Source organism: Mirounga angustirostris, unplaced genomic scaffold (assembly GCF_029215605.1).
Source record: "Mirounga angustirostris isolate CCGP_5_RB_7025 unplaced genomic scaffold, mMirAng1.0.hap1 SCAF_16, whole genome shotgun sequence".
Lineage (NCBI taxonomy): Eukaryota > Metazoa > Chordata > Mammalia > Carnivora > Phocidae > Mirounga > Mirounga angustirostris.
Window position 1 is genome coordinate 50,284,911 of NW_026991724.1, and position 14,001 is coordinate 50,298,911.

The 14,001-nt window shown below is 52.0% G+C and overlaps 2 protein-coding genes across 8 annotated transcripts in view; one reads left to right on the forward strand and one right to left on the reverse strand.

The window, feature by feature from the left end:
* The first annotated feature begins 52 nt into the window (after positions 1–52).
* Positions 53–3,763, forward strand: POLR1G (RNA polymerase I subunit G). Its single transcript, XM_045891745.3, has 3 exons — positions 53–210; positions 590–731; positions 1,087–3,763. Exons 1-3 carry the CDS (start codon positions 189–191, stop codon positions 2,486–2,488), a joined length of 1,566 nt encoding a protein of 521 aa, XP_045747701.1. The 5' UTR covers positions 53–188; the 3' UTR covers positions 2,489–3,763.
* ERCC1 (ERCC excision repair 1, endonuclease non-catalytic subunit) overlaps positions 2,630–14,001 on the reverse strand; it is a 33,357-nt gene continuing 21,985 nt past the window's right edge. For 5 of the 7 annotated variants that reach the window (XM_064580384.1, XM_064580382.1, XM_064580381.1 and 2 more), the window contains 5 exons: positions 13,059–13,158; positions 10,799–10,875; positions 4,638–4,737; positions 3,368–3,439; positions 2,630–3,129 (listed from right to left, as the gene is read on the reverse strand). In XM_064580384.1, the coding sequence (XP_064436454.1) occupies positions 2,938–3,129; positions 3,368–3,439; positions 4,638–4,737; positions 10,799–10,875; positions 13,059–13,158 (541 nt within the window). In that variant the 3' untranslated portion in view covers positions 2,630–2,937. The remainder of the gene's footprint in view (positions 3,130–3,367; positions 3,440–4,637; positions 4,738–10,798; positions 10,876–13,058; positions 13,159–14,001) is intronic. The other 2 variants (XM_064580379.1, XM_064580385.1) reach the window with 1 other exon arrangement.

Below are 14,001 nucleotides of genomic sequence, written 5' to 3' on the forward strand. Positions count from 1 at the left end.
TCTGCTCTGCACAAGTGGAAATTCTCCCCAGTTCTGCTCGTAGAGCGAGCGGGCCCTGAGCGACACCCCCGCGCTCCCGCACCACATGGGCGCTCCCGGATGAAGCCCCACCCCCCCGGTTCCACGTGGTCAGCAGCGCCGCTCCCCGGCTCTTGGCGGCTAGGTCTGAGGGAGGCTTGGGTCCCGGCATGGCGGGGACCCCGTCCGGCGGTGAGTGGCATCAGGGCGGGCTGGCGGGGTGCAAAGAGTTGGCTGCCTGGAGGGGAAAGGGGCCCCCGGGGGCATGCGGACGGAAAGACGGACGTTCCCAGAGACAGGACCTGCGGAGAGAGTATTTCCCGCGAGGAAGGGACTTCGGTCTGAGGGAGGGTATGGGGTGGGGGAAACTACCGGTGGAGGGAAGGGCGCCCCCAGGAATTGGCTCGGTGGAGATTGGGGTGCCTCTGGGGAACAGGCAGGAGAGAAGAGGCCGGGTGAGGGGATTGAGGCGCTCAGGAGGCCGAGACCAATGGGCCGAGACAATTAAAATCCTCCTGGAGGATTGGATCCGCGGGGAAGTGTCAGCAGGCTCCCGTTTCCTCTTCTGCAGGTGCTGCTCTGTTCTCCTGTCCCCCCAACTTTACCGCGACGTCCCCAGCTTCAGAGCCGACTCGTTTCTCTTTGGAGGTGTTAAGGGATCCAGATACGGAACTGTGGTTTATCCAGGCTCCTATAGACTTCGCCCCAGACTGGTGAGTGGTCCCAGGCCACCTCCTGGGGAATACGCCCCACCGCAGTGGCTGAATTTGAGTGGAATTTAGAGGGGCTTTCCTCAGGCATTCAGGGCGCCTGGGTAGCTCATTTGGTTAAGAGTCTGATCTTGGCTCAGGTCATGATCTCAGGGTCCTGGGATCAAGCCCGGCATCTGGCTCCCCACTCAGCAGGAGTTGGCTTCTCCCTCTCCCTCTGCCCCTCTCCCATGCTGGTGCTTCCTCTGTCTCAAATGGATGAATAAACCTTTTTTAAAAAATGCTGTTTCTCAGCTCCTTTCCTCCCTTTCACCATTGGAATCTGATGAAGCTTCTGCCTTCTGCTTTCTCCTTTCAGCCTCAATGGGCGGCTAGTGCCTCTCTTGGGCTCCCGGATTGTGAAGGGCAAGTTGGCGGGCAAGCGGCACCGCTACCGGGTCCTCAGAAGCAGCGGCCCCCAGGCTGGAGAAGCAATCCTGCTGGCTCCCTCAGGGGAAGCGGGAGGCGGACTCACCTGTGCACCAGCCCCCCAGGGCAGCCTAAGGATCTTTGACGGTCCCCAAGAATCCCCCTCCGGGACCCTGCTGCAGCCCATCCCAGCAAGCCCCCCACCACAGATCCCCCCTGGCCTGAGGCCTCGGTTCTGTGCCTTTGGAGGTAGCCTCCCGGTAACAGGGCCTGGATCAGTCTTGGCACTGAAGTCACCAGCCTCAAGGAAGAGGAAGAAGAAGAGCCATATACCAGAGGCCTCAGTTCCCCAGGAGGCGGTGCATGGGCTTGGGGCCCTGGAGGTGGACGCAGCTTTGGGGTCCCCAGGGGTGGATGTGGGGAAGAAGAAAAAAAAACAGGAGCTAAAACAACTAGAGGTGATGGAGCCCGTAGCAGCAGAACCCATGGCTGAGATGTCGGAGCCCCCGGGGGCACCATTTCTGTCCACCACCAAGAAGAAAAAGAAGCCCAAAGGGGCAGAAACGGTCGAACCAGAAGAGCAGACACCAGCGCCTGAAGAAAAGCCGGCGGAGCCGGAACTCACAATTAAAAGGGAGCCTCTGGAAGCGACAGTCTTCTCTCCCACCAGGAAGAGGAAGAGGCAGAAGGGGACAGAAGGGAGGGAGCCAGGGGAAGGGATGCCGGCCGAGTCTCCACTGCAGCTGGGGCCACGGGAGGAAGCCAACCCGCTGCCATCCTCCAAGAAGAAGAAAAAAGAAAAGGGGTACGAAGTAATGATGGAGCCAGGGACCGAGGCGATAGAGCCAGAGATGGGCCCTCTGGAGCTCCCAGGGTGGGTGATGGAGCCTGAACTACCACACGAAGTTGAGCCTCAGGCTGAGGCAGCTCTGGCGTCCACCAAAAAGAGGAGGAAGACAGAGAAATGGCAAAATGCGGCGGGGGAGCCGGGGGCAGAGGTAGGGGAGACTCAGGTGGAGCCTGAGCCACCAGGGGACCTTGAGCCGCAGCCATCCGCCAAGAAGAAGAAGAAAGAACGGTGCCACAAAGCAACGGAGCCAAGGGCCGAGATGAGTGACCCACAGGGGGAGGTGCTGGAGCTGCAGCTGCCAGATGAGGGGGAGCCTGAGGCCAGGGCAGATCTGGCGCCCACCAAGAAGAGGAAGAAGCGGGGCCGCCAGGGGAGTGGGGTGCCAGAGACGGCATCCCAGGACGAGATGCCAGAGCCGCCGCTGAGTCTGGAGTCGGGGGAGGAGGTGGCTCCCGCAGGATGGGAGAAGAAGCGGAAGAAGCTACAGCAGGATCCTGTGTAGTCTCCTCCAGGGAAACTGAGGGCTGCAGTGAAGAAAAGCTGGAGGTGACCGCCTGGGCCAGCAGAGAGCGAGCGCAGAGGACTCCCCCACCCCCAACCCACCCCCGCTCCCGGTGACTGCCCCAGCATGCCAGCAGCAGCCTGAGCCAGAAAACGGGCTTTATTATTACACCGAGGGCCTTCTTCCCAGCTGCGGTCATCGGGGCACTTTCAAGAAGGGCTCGTGTAGGACATCAAACAGCCTCCGGGCCTGGGTGAGAGCAAGAAAGAAAGGAGGGGCGGGTCATTAAATGAGCCATCTGTTTGCTATATCCGCAGTAGGCTTTGCTTCTTTCCCTCTCAACCAAACAGGGCTCTGGGGGCCAGGAGAGAAAGCCGGATCTTGAATCTGTCCCAGACTTGCTGTGTGAGTTTGGGCTGTTCCCCACCTTCCCTGGGCCTCGGTCTTCCTCAGCTGTAGGAGAAGCACTGTGGGCCTTCCAAAACCTTGTTAGAGCTTTGGGATCTGAGGTCCCATTTATTTGGTGCTTCCTCCTGTCCCTGGCCCCTCAAGCCCATTTCCACAGCTCTTACCTTCTGGGGTCCCAGGCCCGGGCACAAAGCCAGATCTTCCCGCGATGCGGCCACAAGCTGTTCCAGAGACTGAGGAAGGTGGGAGTGAAGGGTCAGAGATGGGGAGCACGAGACTACCCTGCCCCAGCTGATCAGGGGTCTAAGAGATCCCTGGAAGGAGGTGAGGTCCTGTGGGAGGGCAGGGGAGGCAGGAAGGATGGGGAGAAGGGGGCAGTGAGGTGGAAGGAAACAGGTGTGTGTGGGGTGGGGGTTCCTTGAAAAGGCAAGGGTTTCAAAATGCCATTGGGATAAGGGAATCATTCCTTACCCCAAAAGTAGTCAGAAGGGTCTGGCTGTCTGTTTTACTGACTGACTTCACTGTGGTCAGGCATTCAGTCACCTGGAAGGGGAGGAGAAGGCAGAGATGCATCATAAGAGAAATGACTGCGAGTGAGCCCGCAGGGCAGCACTGGGTCACCACTGTGTCCCCAGACTGCCTGCATGCAGGAGATGCTCAATAAATGGCCTTTTTCTTTGATTAAAAGTTCATCTTAGTAGGGTGCCTGGGTGGCTCAGTTAAGTGTCTGCCTTCGGCTCAGGTCATGATCCCAGGGTCCTGGGATTGAGCCCCACATCACAGAGCCTGCTTCTCCTTCTGCCTCTTGCTCCTCCCCCCACTGTGCTCGCTCTCTCAAATAAATAAAATATTTAAATAAATAAATAAGTTCATCTCAGAGTGGTCCCCAACTAGGTGAGAGGGTGTCAGTCACATGATGAGAAGATAAATGCCATTTCTCCTGAGTTGTTCTGCCCAGGGGAAGACCACAGGCTCTGAGTTCAAAACCAGGGCCCATTGCTTACTTCCTGTGAGGCCTGGGCATGGGAACTGACCCCTCTGGGCCTCTTTTCAGGCTAGTGGGGGGCCCTCATAGTACCCACCTCAGGGGTGGTGGTGGATGTCCACCATTACTCAGTCGTTGGAGCCCAGGTTAAACACTTCCTTCAGCCAGTACTCCCTGACCACCCACTGAGTGCTGCGTGGTGCTGGGGACACAATAGAGACGAAGCCCGGCCCGGCCCTCCTGGGGTTCCCAGTCCAGTGTGGGAGACAGATCAGCTCCTGACAGTGGTGACCCACATGGGCAGGGCGGGGGGGGCACCCCAGCAGGGGCACTAGACCTGGCCTGGGGATCAGGGAGGGCTTCCTGGAGAAGGAGGCATCAGAGCTGAGATGTGAAAGATGGGATTAGGTGGGTAGTCGGGCAGAGGGAACAAAAAGGCACAAGCTTAGAGGAGTGAGCCAGGTCTGGGAGAAGTGACAGAATCCGAGGCCAGGGGCGGACGGGGCTGCTGGGCAGAATAGGCAGGGCCTTGTAGAGTGTGGTGAGAAGGCCAGGCTTTCCCTGAAGACACTGGGGAGCCATGGGAGGGTTTTGAGCTGGGGAGGGCAGAATGAAGTTTATGCTTAGGAAGACCCCTCTGGCTGCCGTGTGAGTGAGAAAGGGGAGAGGGAGCTGAGGGTGGGATGGGGAGAAGCTGGATTCAAGCCCCAGGAAGGAGTTGGGGGAGGCCCAGGCGGGGAGGTGCGGTGCCCTCACCCGGGAGACGAAGTCCTGCTCCAGCTTCTCCATCAGGAGGTCCGCCGGCTTCTGCTCATAGGCCTTGTAGGTCTCCAGGTACCGCCCGGCCTCCTCAGGGCTGGGGTGAGAACATTCGGGTCAGCCAGGGGGAGGGGGACATGTTTTAGATTCAGTTCATTATGACGCTAACTCTAATATAGAGAAAAAAATAAACTTTGCTCCTCTAAATGTCCCCTGGTGATAACCCAGGCCAGGCGCACCTTTGCTGGCTAAGGGGCAGAGTTTGAGAGCCTGACCCATTGGCTTTAGGTTCCCCCTTTCCACCTGAGTGACCCCGCGGCCAGTGATTTTCTCTCTCCGGGCCTCAGTCTCCTCATCTGTAAAGTGGAGCGGATGGTAGAACTGGCTCCAAGCGCTCAGAACGGTGCTGGGGGCTCAGAGACCTGTTTAAGAAATGTGAGCTATTCTGGAAGCAAAGTGGGTATGTGGAGTTTGAGAAGGAGAAAAAACCAGAAACACTGTTATTCTTTTCCCAACCCCAGGAAGACAAATTTAGGAGGCATTCAGTTCCCACTGTCGGTTTTTAATCTAGCACGCCTTCGAGAGAAAGGCTGCGGGCGGGCGGGCGGGCAGGCGGGCGAGCTGACTGCTGAATCTTATAGCAGCTAACATGACCTGATGATCGCCATTAATTTTCACATCAGGCATGGGTTCTTCTGACATGTAACGGACTGCTTCAGAGGTAGGTGACATAACCAAATCTTAAAAAGGCTCTATCTGTGTGTGGAAGAAAGTAACTCAAGTTTATTGGCGCTGGGAAGAAGCTGGCCTTTTTTGTTTGGGGAACTTGTGAAGAGTGAGTTGAGTCGAAGTAAATAAAGGATTCAGGGTTGAGGCATCTTGGCCTTCAGATCCTAGCTAATAAGCAGTGTTTTTTTGATTAAGTGACGGTTCATATTCTTGAAAGAAACATTCATTTTTCTAATTCTATTTTTTTTCCTTGTTTATTTTTTATTTTTTTTATTTTTTTTAAGATTTTATTTATTTATTTGAGAGAGAATGACAGAGAGCACATGAGAGGGGGGAGGGTCAGAGGGAGAAGCAGACTCCCTGCCGAGCAGGGAGCCCGATGCGGGACTCGATCCAGGGACTCCAGGATCATGACCTGAGCCCAAGGCAGCCGCCCAACCAACTGAGCCACCCAGGCGCCCCTTTTTTTTCCTTGTTAAATGGGCTTTGCGGCTTTTCACTGCAGCAGGATTATTGTTATGGTTCTTAATAATTTGTTCAGGACCCTCAGGTTAGCACGCTGTGTCTGGTTCTAGAATTTCCTTTCATTTTTGCACTCTGCAATATAAGCAGGATGTCCTTCCATGTCAGCAGAAGGAGCTTGACCTCTTTTATTTAACGGTTGCAAAACATTCCATGATTTGGAATGTAAAGACATAGGAAACATTCCCTCTTGTGGGGGCCTAGCTGCATGCCAGGCGCTGCTCTAACTCATTATGCTCAGAAGCTTCCAGAACCGAGAGCTCCTATAAGGCACTTATTATTTTCAAACCATTATACAGAGGGGGAAGCAGACCAGCGGGGTGGAGTCACTTGCCCAAAATTACACAGCTGGCTAGGAGAAACAGCACCCTTAACTTTACATGACGCTACTTCCCACAAAACAGAGTAATGTTTACACTTGCTTTTGTTTTAATATACAACTAAGACGGGGGTGCTCGGCTGGCTCCACTGGTAGAGTATGCGACTCTTGATCTCTCGGGGTCGTGAGTTCAAGGTCGTGACGTGGCCTGGCTGCCTGATGGAATATTACACAGCTGGGAAAGAATGTGCATCCAGACAATGGGATATTCAGCAGTAAGAAGTGAGCTACCAAACCATGAGAAGGCATGGAGGAACCTTAGAAGCATATTGCTAAGTGAGAGAAGCCAATCTGAAAAGGCTTCCGTGAGGTAAGAAGAAACTTCTACGGTCTCTGCCGCTGGTACCCAGCACAGAGCTCCAGAGACCCTTGTACATTCCTCAGTGAAAAGAGCAGTAGGAGCATCTTTGTTCTATTTTTTTTTTTTTTTAAAGATTTTATTTATTTGAGAGAGAGAGTGGCTGGGGTAGGGGAAGAGGGAGAAGCAGACTCCCCGCTGAGCAGGGAGCCCAATGCAAGACTCAATCCCAGGACCACAGAATCACGACCTGAGCTGAAGACAGATGCTTAACCAACTGAGCCACCCAGGCGTCCCCATATCTGTTCTATTGAGATGACTCTGGGTGGGCTCCTGGATGGGAGCTGGATGGGGGCTGGTCACCAGAACTGATCAGAAGCTTGGGATTTTCAGCCCCACCCATGTAGGGGCTGGAAATGGACTAACAGTTGACTGTGCCATAAAATCCCAATACCAGGGGGTTCAGAGCTTCCAGATGGGCAAACACGTCAACACGGGGAGGGTCACGCACCCCAATTCCACAGGGACAGAAGCTCCTGCGCTCAGGACCCTTCTGTACATCTCATCCTATGTCTCTCACCATCTTGATGTTGATTCTTACCTTTTAACAAATTCTTTACTAAACCAATAAATGTGTTACCCTGAGTTCTGTGAGCCACTCTAGCAAACCGAACCCGAGGCGGGGGGTGGGGGTGGGGGTCCCTGGAAGCGGGCTGGTCAGAAATACAAGCTGGGCTTGTGACAGGCGACTGAAGTCGGGGGCGATCTTGGACTGAGCCCTTCACCTATGGGATCCGATGCCATCTCTGGGCAGACGGCGTCAGAACTGGCGTTAAACCGTAGGACACCCAGCGGGTGTTGCAGAGAACGGCTGGGCGTGGGGAAAAAGCTTGACACATCTGGTGGCCAGAAGTGAAGTGTTTTGTATGAGTAGTAAAAGCAACACAGGAAAAAGACCCACATTAGGGAAGAACTGGGTTGGTTTTTTTCCTACACACGAGGACAATACTCGTATTCTATACTATATATATGTATATTCCAACTATATGATATCCTGAAAAAGGCAAAACTATGGAGACTAAAAGGATGAGGGGTTTGGGGGTGGGAGGAATGAAATGAGTAGAGCACAGGGGAATCTTTAGGGCAGTGCAACTATTCTGTATGGTACAGTAATTATGGACACATACCAACCCACAAAATGTACAACACAGAGCGTGAACCCTGATGTAAGCTATGGGCTTTGGTTAATATATCGATACTGGATGGGGTGCCTGGGTGGCTCAGTTGGTTAAGCATCTGCCTTCGGTTCAGGTCATGATCCCAGAGTCCTGGGATCGAGTCTCGCATCTGGCTCCCTGCTCGGTGGGGTACCTGCTTTTCCCTCTCCCTCTGCTGCTCCCCCGCTCTCTCTTAAATAAATAAAATCTTTAAAAGTAAACAAAAATGGGGCGCCTGGGTGGCTCAGTCGGTTAAGCGTCTGCCTTCGGCTCAGGTCATGGTCCCGGGGTCCTGGGATCGAGCCCCACATCGGGCTCCTTGCTCTGCAGGAGGCCTGCTTCTCCCTCTCCCTCTGCTGTTCCCCCTGCTTGTGTTCCCTCTCTCTCTCTCTGTCAAATAAATAAATAAAATCTTTTTATAAAATATAAATAAATAAATAAATAAATAAATAAAAGTAAACAAAAAAATATATATATATCAATATTGGCTCATGAGTTGTAACAAATGTACCACACGAATTCATACAAGATATAAATAACAGGAGAAAACACATTCAGGGGGAGAGAGGCTGTGTGGCAACTCTCTGCACTTCCTGATGACTCTCTATAAACTGAAAACTGCTCTAAAAAATTAATATTTTTAGAGGTGCCTGGGTGGCTCAGTCGATTAAGAGTCTGCCTTCTGCTCGGTCATGATCCCGGGGTCCTGGGATCGAGTCCCGCATCGGGCTCCCTGCTCTGCGGGGAGCCTGCTTCTCCCTCTCTCTCCGCTCATGGTCTCTCTCTCAAATAAATAAATAAAATCTTTAAAAAAATTAATATTTTTTAAAATGTGAACACTATATCGGGATACTACACAGCCATAAAAAAAGAAGGTGGCTGTTCTCTATACTGATAGAGAAAAAAAAACTCGGGGGGGGCGGAGCCTGGAAGGCTCAGTCGGTTAAGCAGCTGCCTTCGGCTCAGGTCATGATCCCAGGGTCCTGGGATCAAGCCCTGCATCGGGGCTTCTCCCTCTCCCTCTGCCTGCCGCTCCCCCCTGCTTGTGTTTGCGCTCTTTGTCAAATAAAATCTTAAAAAAAAAAAAAAAAGCAAAGAAAAGACTTCCAGGTGACGACATGACAGTGCAAGGCACAGAACAGCAAACACACATATGTCTATGTCGCCACCTACAAATATGCCGTGTATATCCCATATACACGTATGTATAGATGTATGCACACAAACCGCTTTCATATCCCTTCAGATTTTAGAACTACATGAACATGCCATTTATTTAACAAAAGAAAGCCTAACCAGTCTATATTCGGAAGAAAGCCAGAAGCGGAGAGAGTAAATCCCACCCCCCCAGCCCCATCACTGCCGACCTCATACCCTCCCCAGAGGTCAACGCTGTCCAGGGCCTGGAGCCTTTGTAGCCCTTTCTAGTTTATCTACATACGTGTCTGTTCAGAAACACAGCTCCCTTTCCTCCCTTCTGTCTATAAATAAAAATATGGTACTGTTTGGTTCTGCAACTCTGGTTCCCACCCTCTGATGTGCAGTGATGGCCCACGTCATCGCGGATGGACATCTGCACACGCAAGCAGGGCTAATCCTGGTGCGGGAACGTCTGCATTGAAGAGCGGTGTCTATTTTGTGTAAATAGCCAATCAAGTCTCCCACCAACCAAACGTGCAGGTGCCCGTTTCATGCTATCCATCTGAGACGTTTTCACCAAATTTACGGGAGAAAGACGGCACCTCATTTTTTAAAATTTACTTTTTTCGGGCGCCTGGGTGACTCAGTCGGTTAAGCGTCTGCCTTCAGCTCAGGTCATGATCTCAGGGTACTGGGATCAAGCCCCGCATCGGGCTCCCTGCTCAGCAGAGAGTCTGCTTCTCCCTCTGCCTCTGCCCCCCCCCCCTACTCGTGCTCTCTCTCTCAAATAAATAAAATCTTAAAAAAATAGAATAAAATAAAATTTACTTTTTTCTTGATAAGCTATAAGGTTGATATTTTTTTCATGTGTTTTGGCAATCTGAATTAGACTCTTATTTAGGCTCTTATTGACCTGTGGGAATTTCTTTACATAGATAAATATATAATAAATAGGTTTAAATATGTGTATATATAAGTATTTAAATATATTAACACTGTATAACTTATATGTACATATATAAATTAGAAATGTTAAGTCTTGGGGCGCCTGGGTGGCGCAGTCATTAGGCGTCTGCCTTCGGCTCAGGGCATGATCCCAGGGTCCTGGGATCAAGTCCCGCATCGGGCTCCCTGCTCCGTGGGAAGCCTGCTTCTCCCTTTCCCACCACCCCCCGCTTGTGTTCCCTCTCTCGTTGTCTCTATCAAAATAAATAAATAAAATCTTAAAAAAAAATTTTAAGTCTTTATTTTATATATATATATATATATGCACAGCAAGTACTTTTTCATAATTTGTCACTTGTCTTTTAATTTTACTTACAGTATCTCTTACTACCCAGAAGTTTTAGAGTTTTAATATTCTCAAATCAGCCAACCTTTTCCTTTATGGCTTCGGGGTTTTGGGTCTTGCTTTAGAAGAATTTTCCTACCCCAAGATTATAATATCCTCCTGTAAGATTTCTTGAACACTTTTTTTAATGTCTATAATTTGTCAGGATTTAATTTTTTTTTTATGGTGTGAGGAAGGGATATTTTTTTTCCAGTTAGAAATTAGCCAATCTAAATAATCTTTAGAAACCTAGATGTGGAATTAATTATTCAGACAGACTTTATGTCTAACTCATCAGTGCCTGGTATGGTCCTGGCAATTTGATTTACGTCACCTGCTTTTGTAACCACAGCCCTCTAAGATAGTAAGACCCTATTTTAAAGGGTCTTAATGAAGATGAAGAAATTGAGGCCCAGAGGGAGGCAGTGCCTGGATCAGGCTCATATGGGGAGTTCATGGCAGGAGAAGGAAAGGTCTATGGGGCAGAGAGGCTGAATGACTCTCGGGATAGAGCCTGACCTGGGTGGGGAGCCTCAGTCTCACCTCCAGGCAAGGACCAGGGTGCAGTCAGCCAGGATGCACATCTTGGCCAGCTCCTTGAGGGCCTGCTGAGGATCTTTCTGGATGGAAAAGAAAATCAGAATGAGAAATCTGGTAGAAAGCACGGGATTATAGTCTTGAAAACACAGTAGGTTAGGATGCCAAGAACCTTCCACTCGACTGACACTTCCTAAGCTCTGACTGGGTGCCCACCTGTGCTGGGCAATGCCGGGACCCCACAGTAACCAAGACAGCCCAGGCTCCGCCTGCTGGGGCTCACAGTCTGATGAGGTAGATAAAACTGTCCCCGTACAGTGATGAGCCAGAGTGACCAGGACTGGGATGGGAGAGCAGGAACATGTGACCTGCCTAGGGGATCAGGGAGAGCTTCCTGGAGGAAAGGACAGTTGAGCTGAGACCTGAGGGAGGATGAGGAGGAGCGAAGGAGGCAAAGGAGAGCAAAAACAGAATTCCAGACATAGGGAACAACTTGTCCAAAGGATGGGAGGGGAAAGAGGGCTTGAGGAATTGTGATTCACAGAGTACGTGATGGAGAATATAAAGGGGTGACCACAGAGAAGCTTAGAAATGACCCCAGGGTAAATCCAAATCAAAACCTCAATGAGGGCGCCTGGGTGGCTCAGTTGGTTGACTGCCTTTGGCTCAGGTCACGATCCTGGAGTCCCTGGATCGAGTCCCGTATCGGGCTCCCTGCTCGGCAGGGAGTCTGCTTCTCCCTCTGACCCTCCCCCCTCTCATGTGATCTCTCTCTCTCATTCTCTCTCTCTCAAATAAATAAATAAAATCTTAAAAAAAAAAAAAAAAAACCTCAATGAGATACCACCTCACACCAGTCAGAATGGCTAAAATTAACAAGTCAGGAAATGACAGATGTTGGCGGGGATGCAGAGAAAGGGGAACCCTCCTACACTGTTGGTGGGAATGCAAGCTGGTGCAGCCACTCTGGAAAACAGTATGGAGGTTCCTCAAAAAGTTGAAAATAGAGCTACCATATGATCCAGCAATTGCACTACTGGGTATTTACCCCAAAGATACAAATGTAGGGATGCGAAGGGGTACGTGCACCCCGATGTTTATAGCAGCAATGTCCACAATATCCAAACTGTGGAAAGAGCCAAGATGTCCATCGACAGATGAATGGATAAAGAAGATGTGGTATATATATACAATGGAATATTATGCAGCCATCAAAAGGAATGAGATCTTGCCATTTGTAATGACGTGGATGGAACTGGAGGGTATTATGCTGAGCGAAATAAGTCCAACAGAGAAAGACATGTATCATATGACCTCACTGATATGAGGAATTCTTAATCTCAGGAAACAAACTGAGGGTTGCTGGAGTGGGGGGTGGGGTGGGAGGGATGGGGTGACTGGGTGATAGACACTGGGGAGGGTATGTGCCCTGGTAAGCGCTGTGAATTGTGCAAGACTGTTGAATCTCAGATCTGTACCTCTGAAACAAATAGTGCAATATATGTTAAGAAAAGAAAAAAAGAAGATAGCAGGAGGGAAAGAATGAAGGGGGGGAAATCGGAGGGGGAGACGAACCATGAGAGACGATGGACTCTGAAAAACAAACTGAGGGTTCTAGAGGGGAGGGGGGTGGGAGGATGGGTTAGCCTGGTGATGGGTATTAAAGAGGGCACGTTCTGCATGGAGCACTAGGTGTTATGCACAAACAATGAATCATGGAACACTACATCTAAAACTAATGATGTAATGTATGGTGATTAACATAACAATAAAAATTAAAAAAAGAAATGACCCCAGAGAGTGGGGCAGGAGGGTGGTCGCACAAGGTCTCATGGGCCACAGAAGGCACTGGGGAGTCACGGAGGGATCTGGACAGCAGATCTGTGCTTTAGGTTGGTGTAAGGAGGGGAGGGGTTGAGGCTAGAGGCCAGGAGACAAGGGAAGAGGCTGGAGTCAGGGCCCAGGTGGGCCGGGCTGGGTGGACAGAGAGGATGACACAGATTCAAGACACGTTTAGGTAGCAGAGGGCTGGGCTTGGCCGAAGTGGCGTGGGGAAGGAGGAGACGGATGATTTTACCCTCCTACCCCCTGGGCCAACATAGGGTGTCAATCTCGGATGTTAGAAGTGGTTCCTCACTGAGGTTTCAACTTGGCATCTTCCCTCGTGATTCAACAGTCCACTTGGATGCTGTGAGGCCCCCTCCTCCCTCAGACCCATTTCACAGATGGGGTCAACAAGGCCAGTGGGGAAGTGACCACTGCTTACCACATCCACCTGGATGAGCAGGACCCGCAGGGCGAAGCTCTTCCCCAGGCTCTGCAGCCGCTCGTGGATGTAGTCTGGGTGGAGGTTGTGGTAGCGGAGGCTGGGGGGGCAGGGGAAAGGGAGGGATTGGGAGGTCTCGGTCTCCCCGAGACCCCAGGGGCCCTTCTTCACTCTCCCTGGAAGGCAGAGGGCGTGGGCAACACAGGGATCTGAGGCTCAGAGAAGTGAAGTGATTTGTCCCAGGTCATCCAGCAAGGCAGGCGCACAGTGGGATTGGCAGCAAGGGCTGCCTGGCTCTGGTTCCCCAGGGGGATGCACCCCAGGTTCTTCACGGAGGCAGGGAAGAGACTTGGGCTTTGGGTAGAGGATAGGAGACCAGGGCTTAGAGAGCGGGGACTGGGGGACACTGTGCAGCTAGTCTTGGGAGGCAGGCCCATCCCAGGCACTGTCTGCTTTGGCCTCAAAGGGCGCTGGCAGGGAGGGGGTGGGGTGGCTTCTCCACCCAGGAAACTAGGGGACAGGACATCTCTGCCCAGCAGCCGCCAGCCCTCCTACTTTGCAGGGAGGACAGCAACCTAGAAGTTTCACTTCCCCCCTCTAGCTCCGTCTGGAGAAGGGCCCCGGGGAGTAGAGAGGAAATGTGTTTCACGGGGGTAGAGATTAGAGAAATCCTGGCTCTCATTGACGTGGCCTGGATGTCTGGGACATGAGTGACCCGACCCCCAACTTGCTCAGACCCAGGAGCCCAGGCCCCCAGCCCCCTCCTCCCTCACACCCAAGAGTCCAGGCCCCCAGCCCCTCCTCCCTCAGACCCAGGAGTCCAAACTCCCAGCCGCCTCCTCCCTCAGACCCGGGAATCCAGGCCCCCAGGCCCCTCCTCCCTCAGACCCAAGAGCCCAGGCCCCCAGCCCCCTCCTCCCTCAGACCCCCAGCCCCTCCTCCC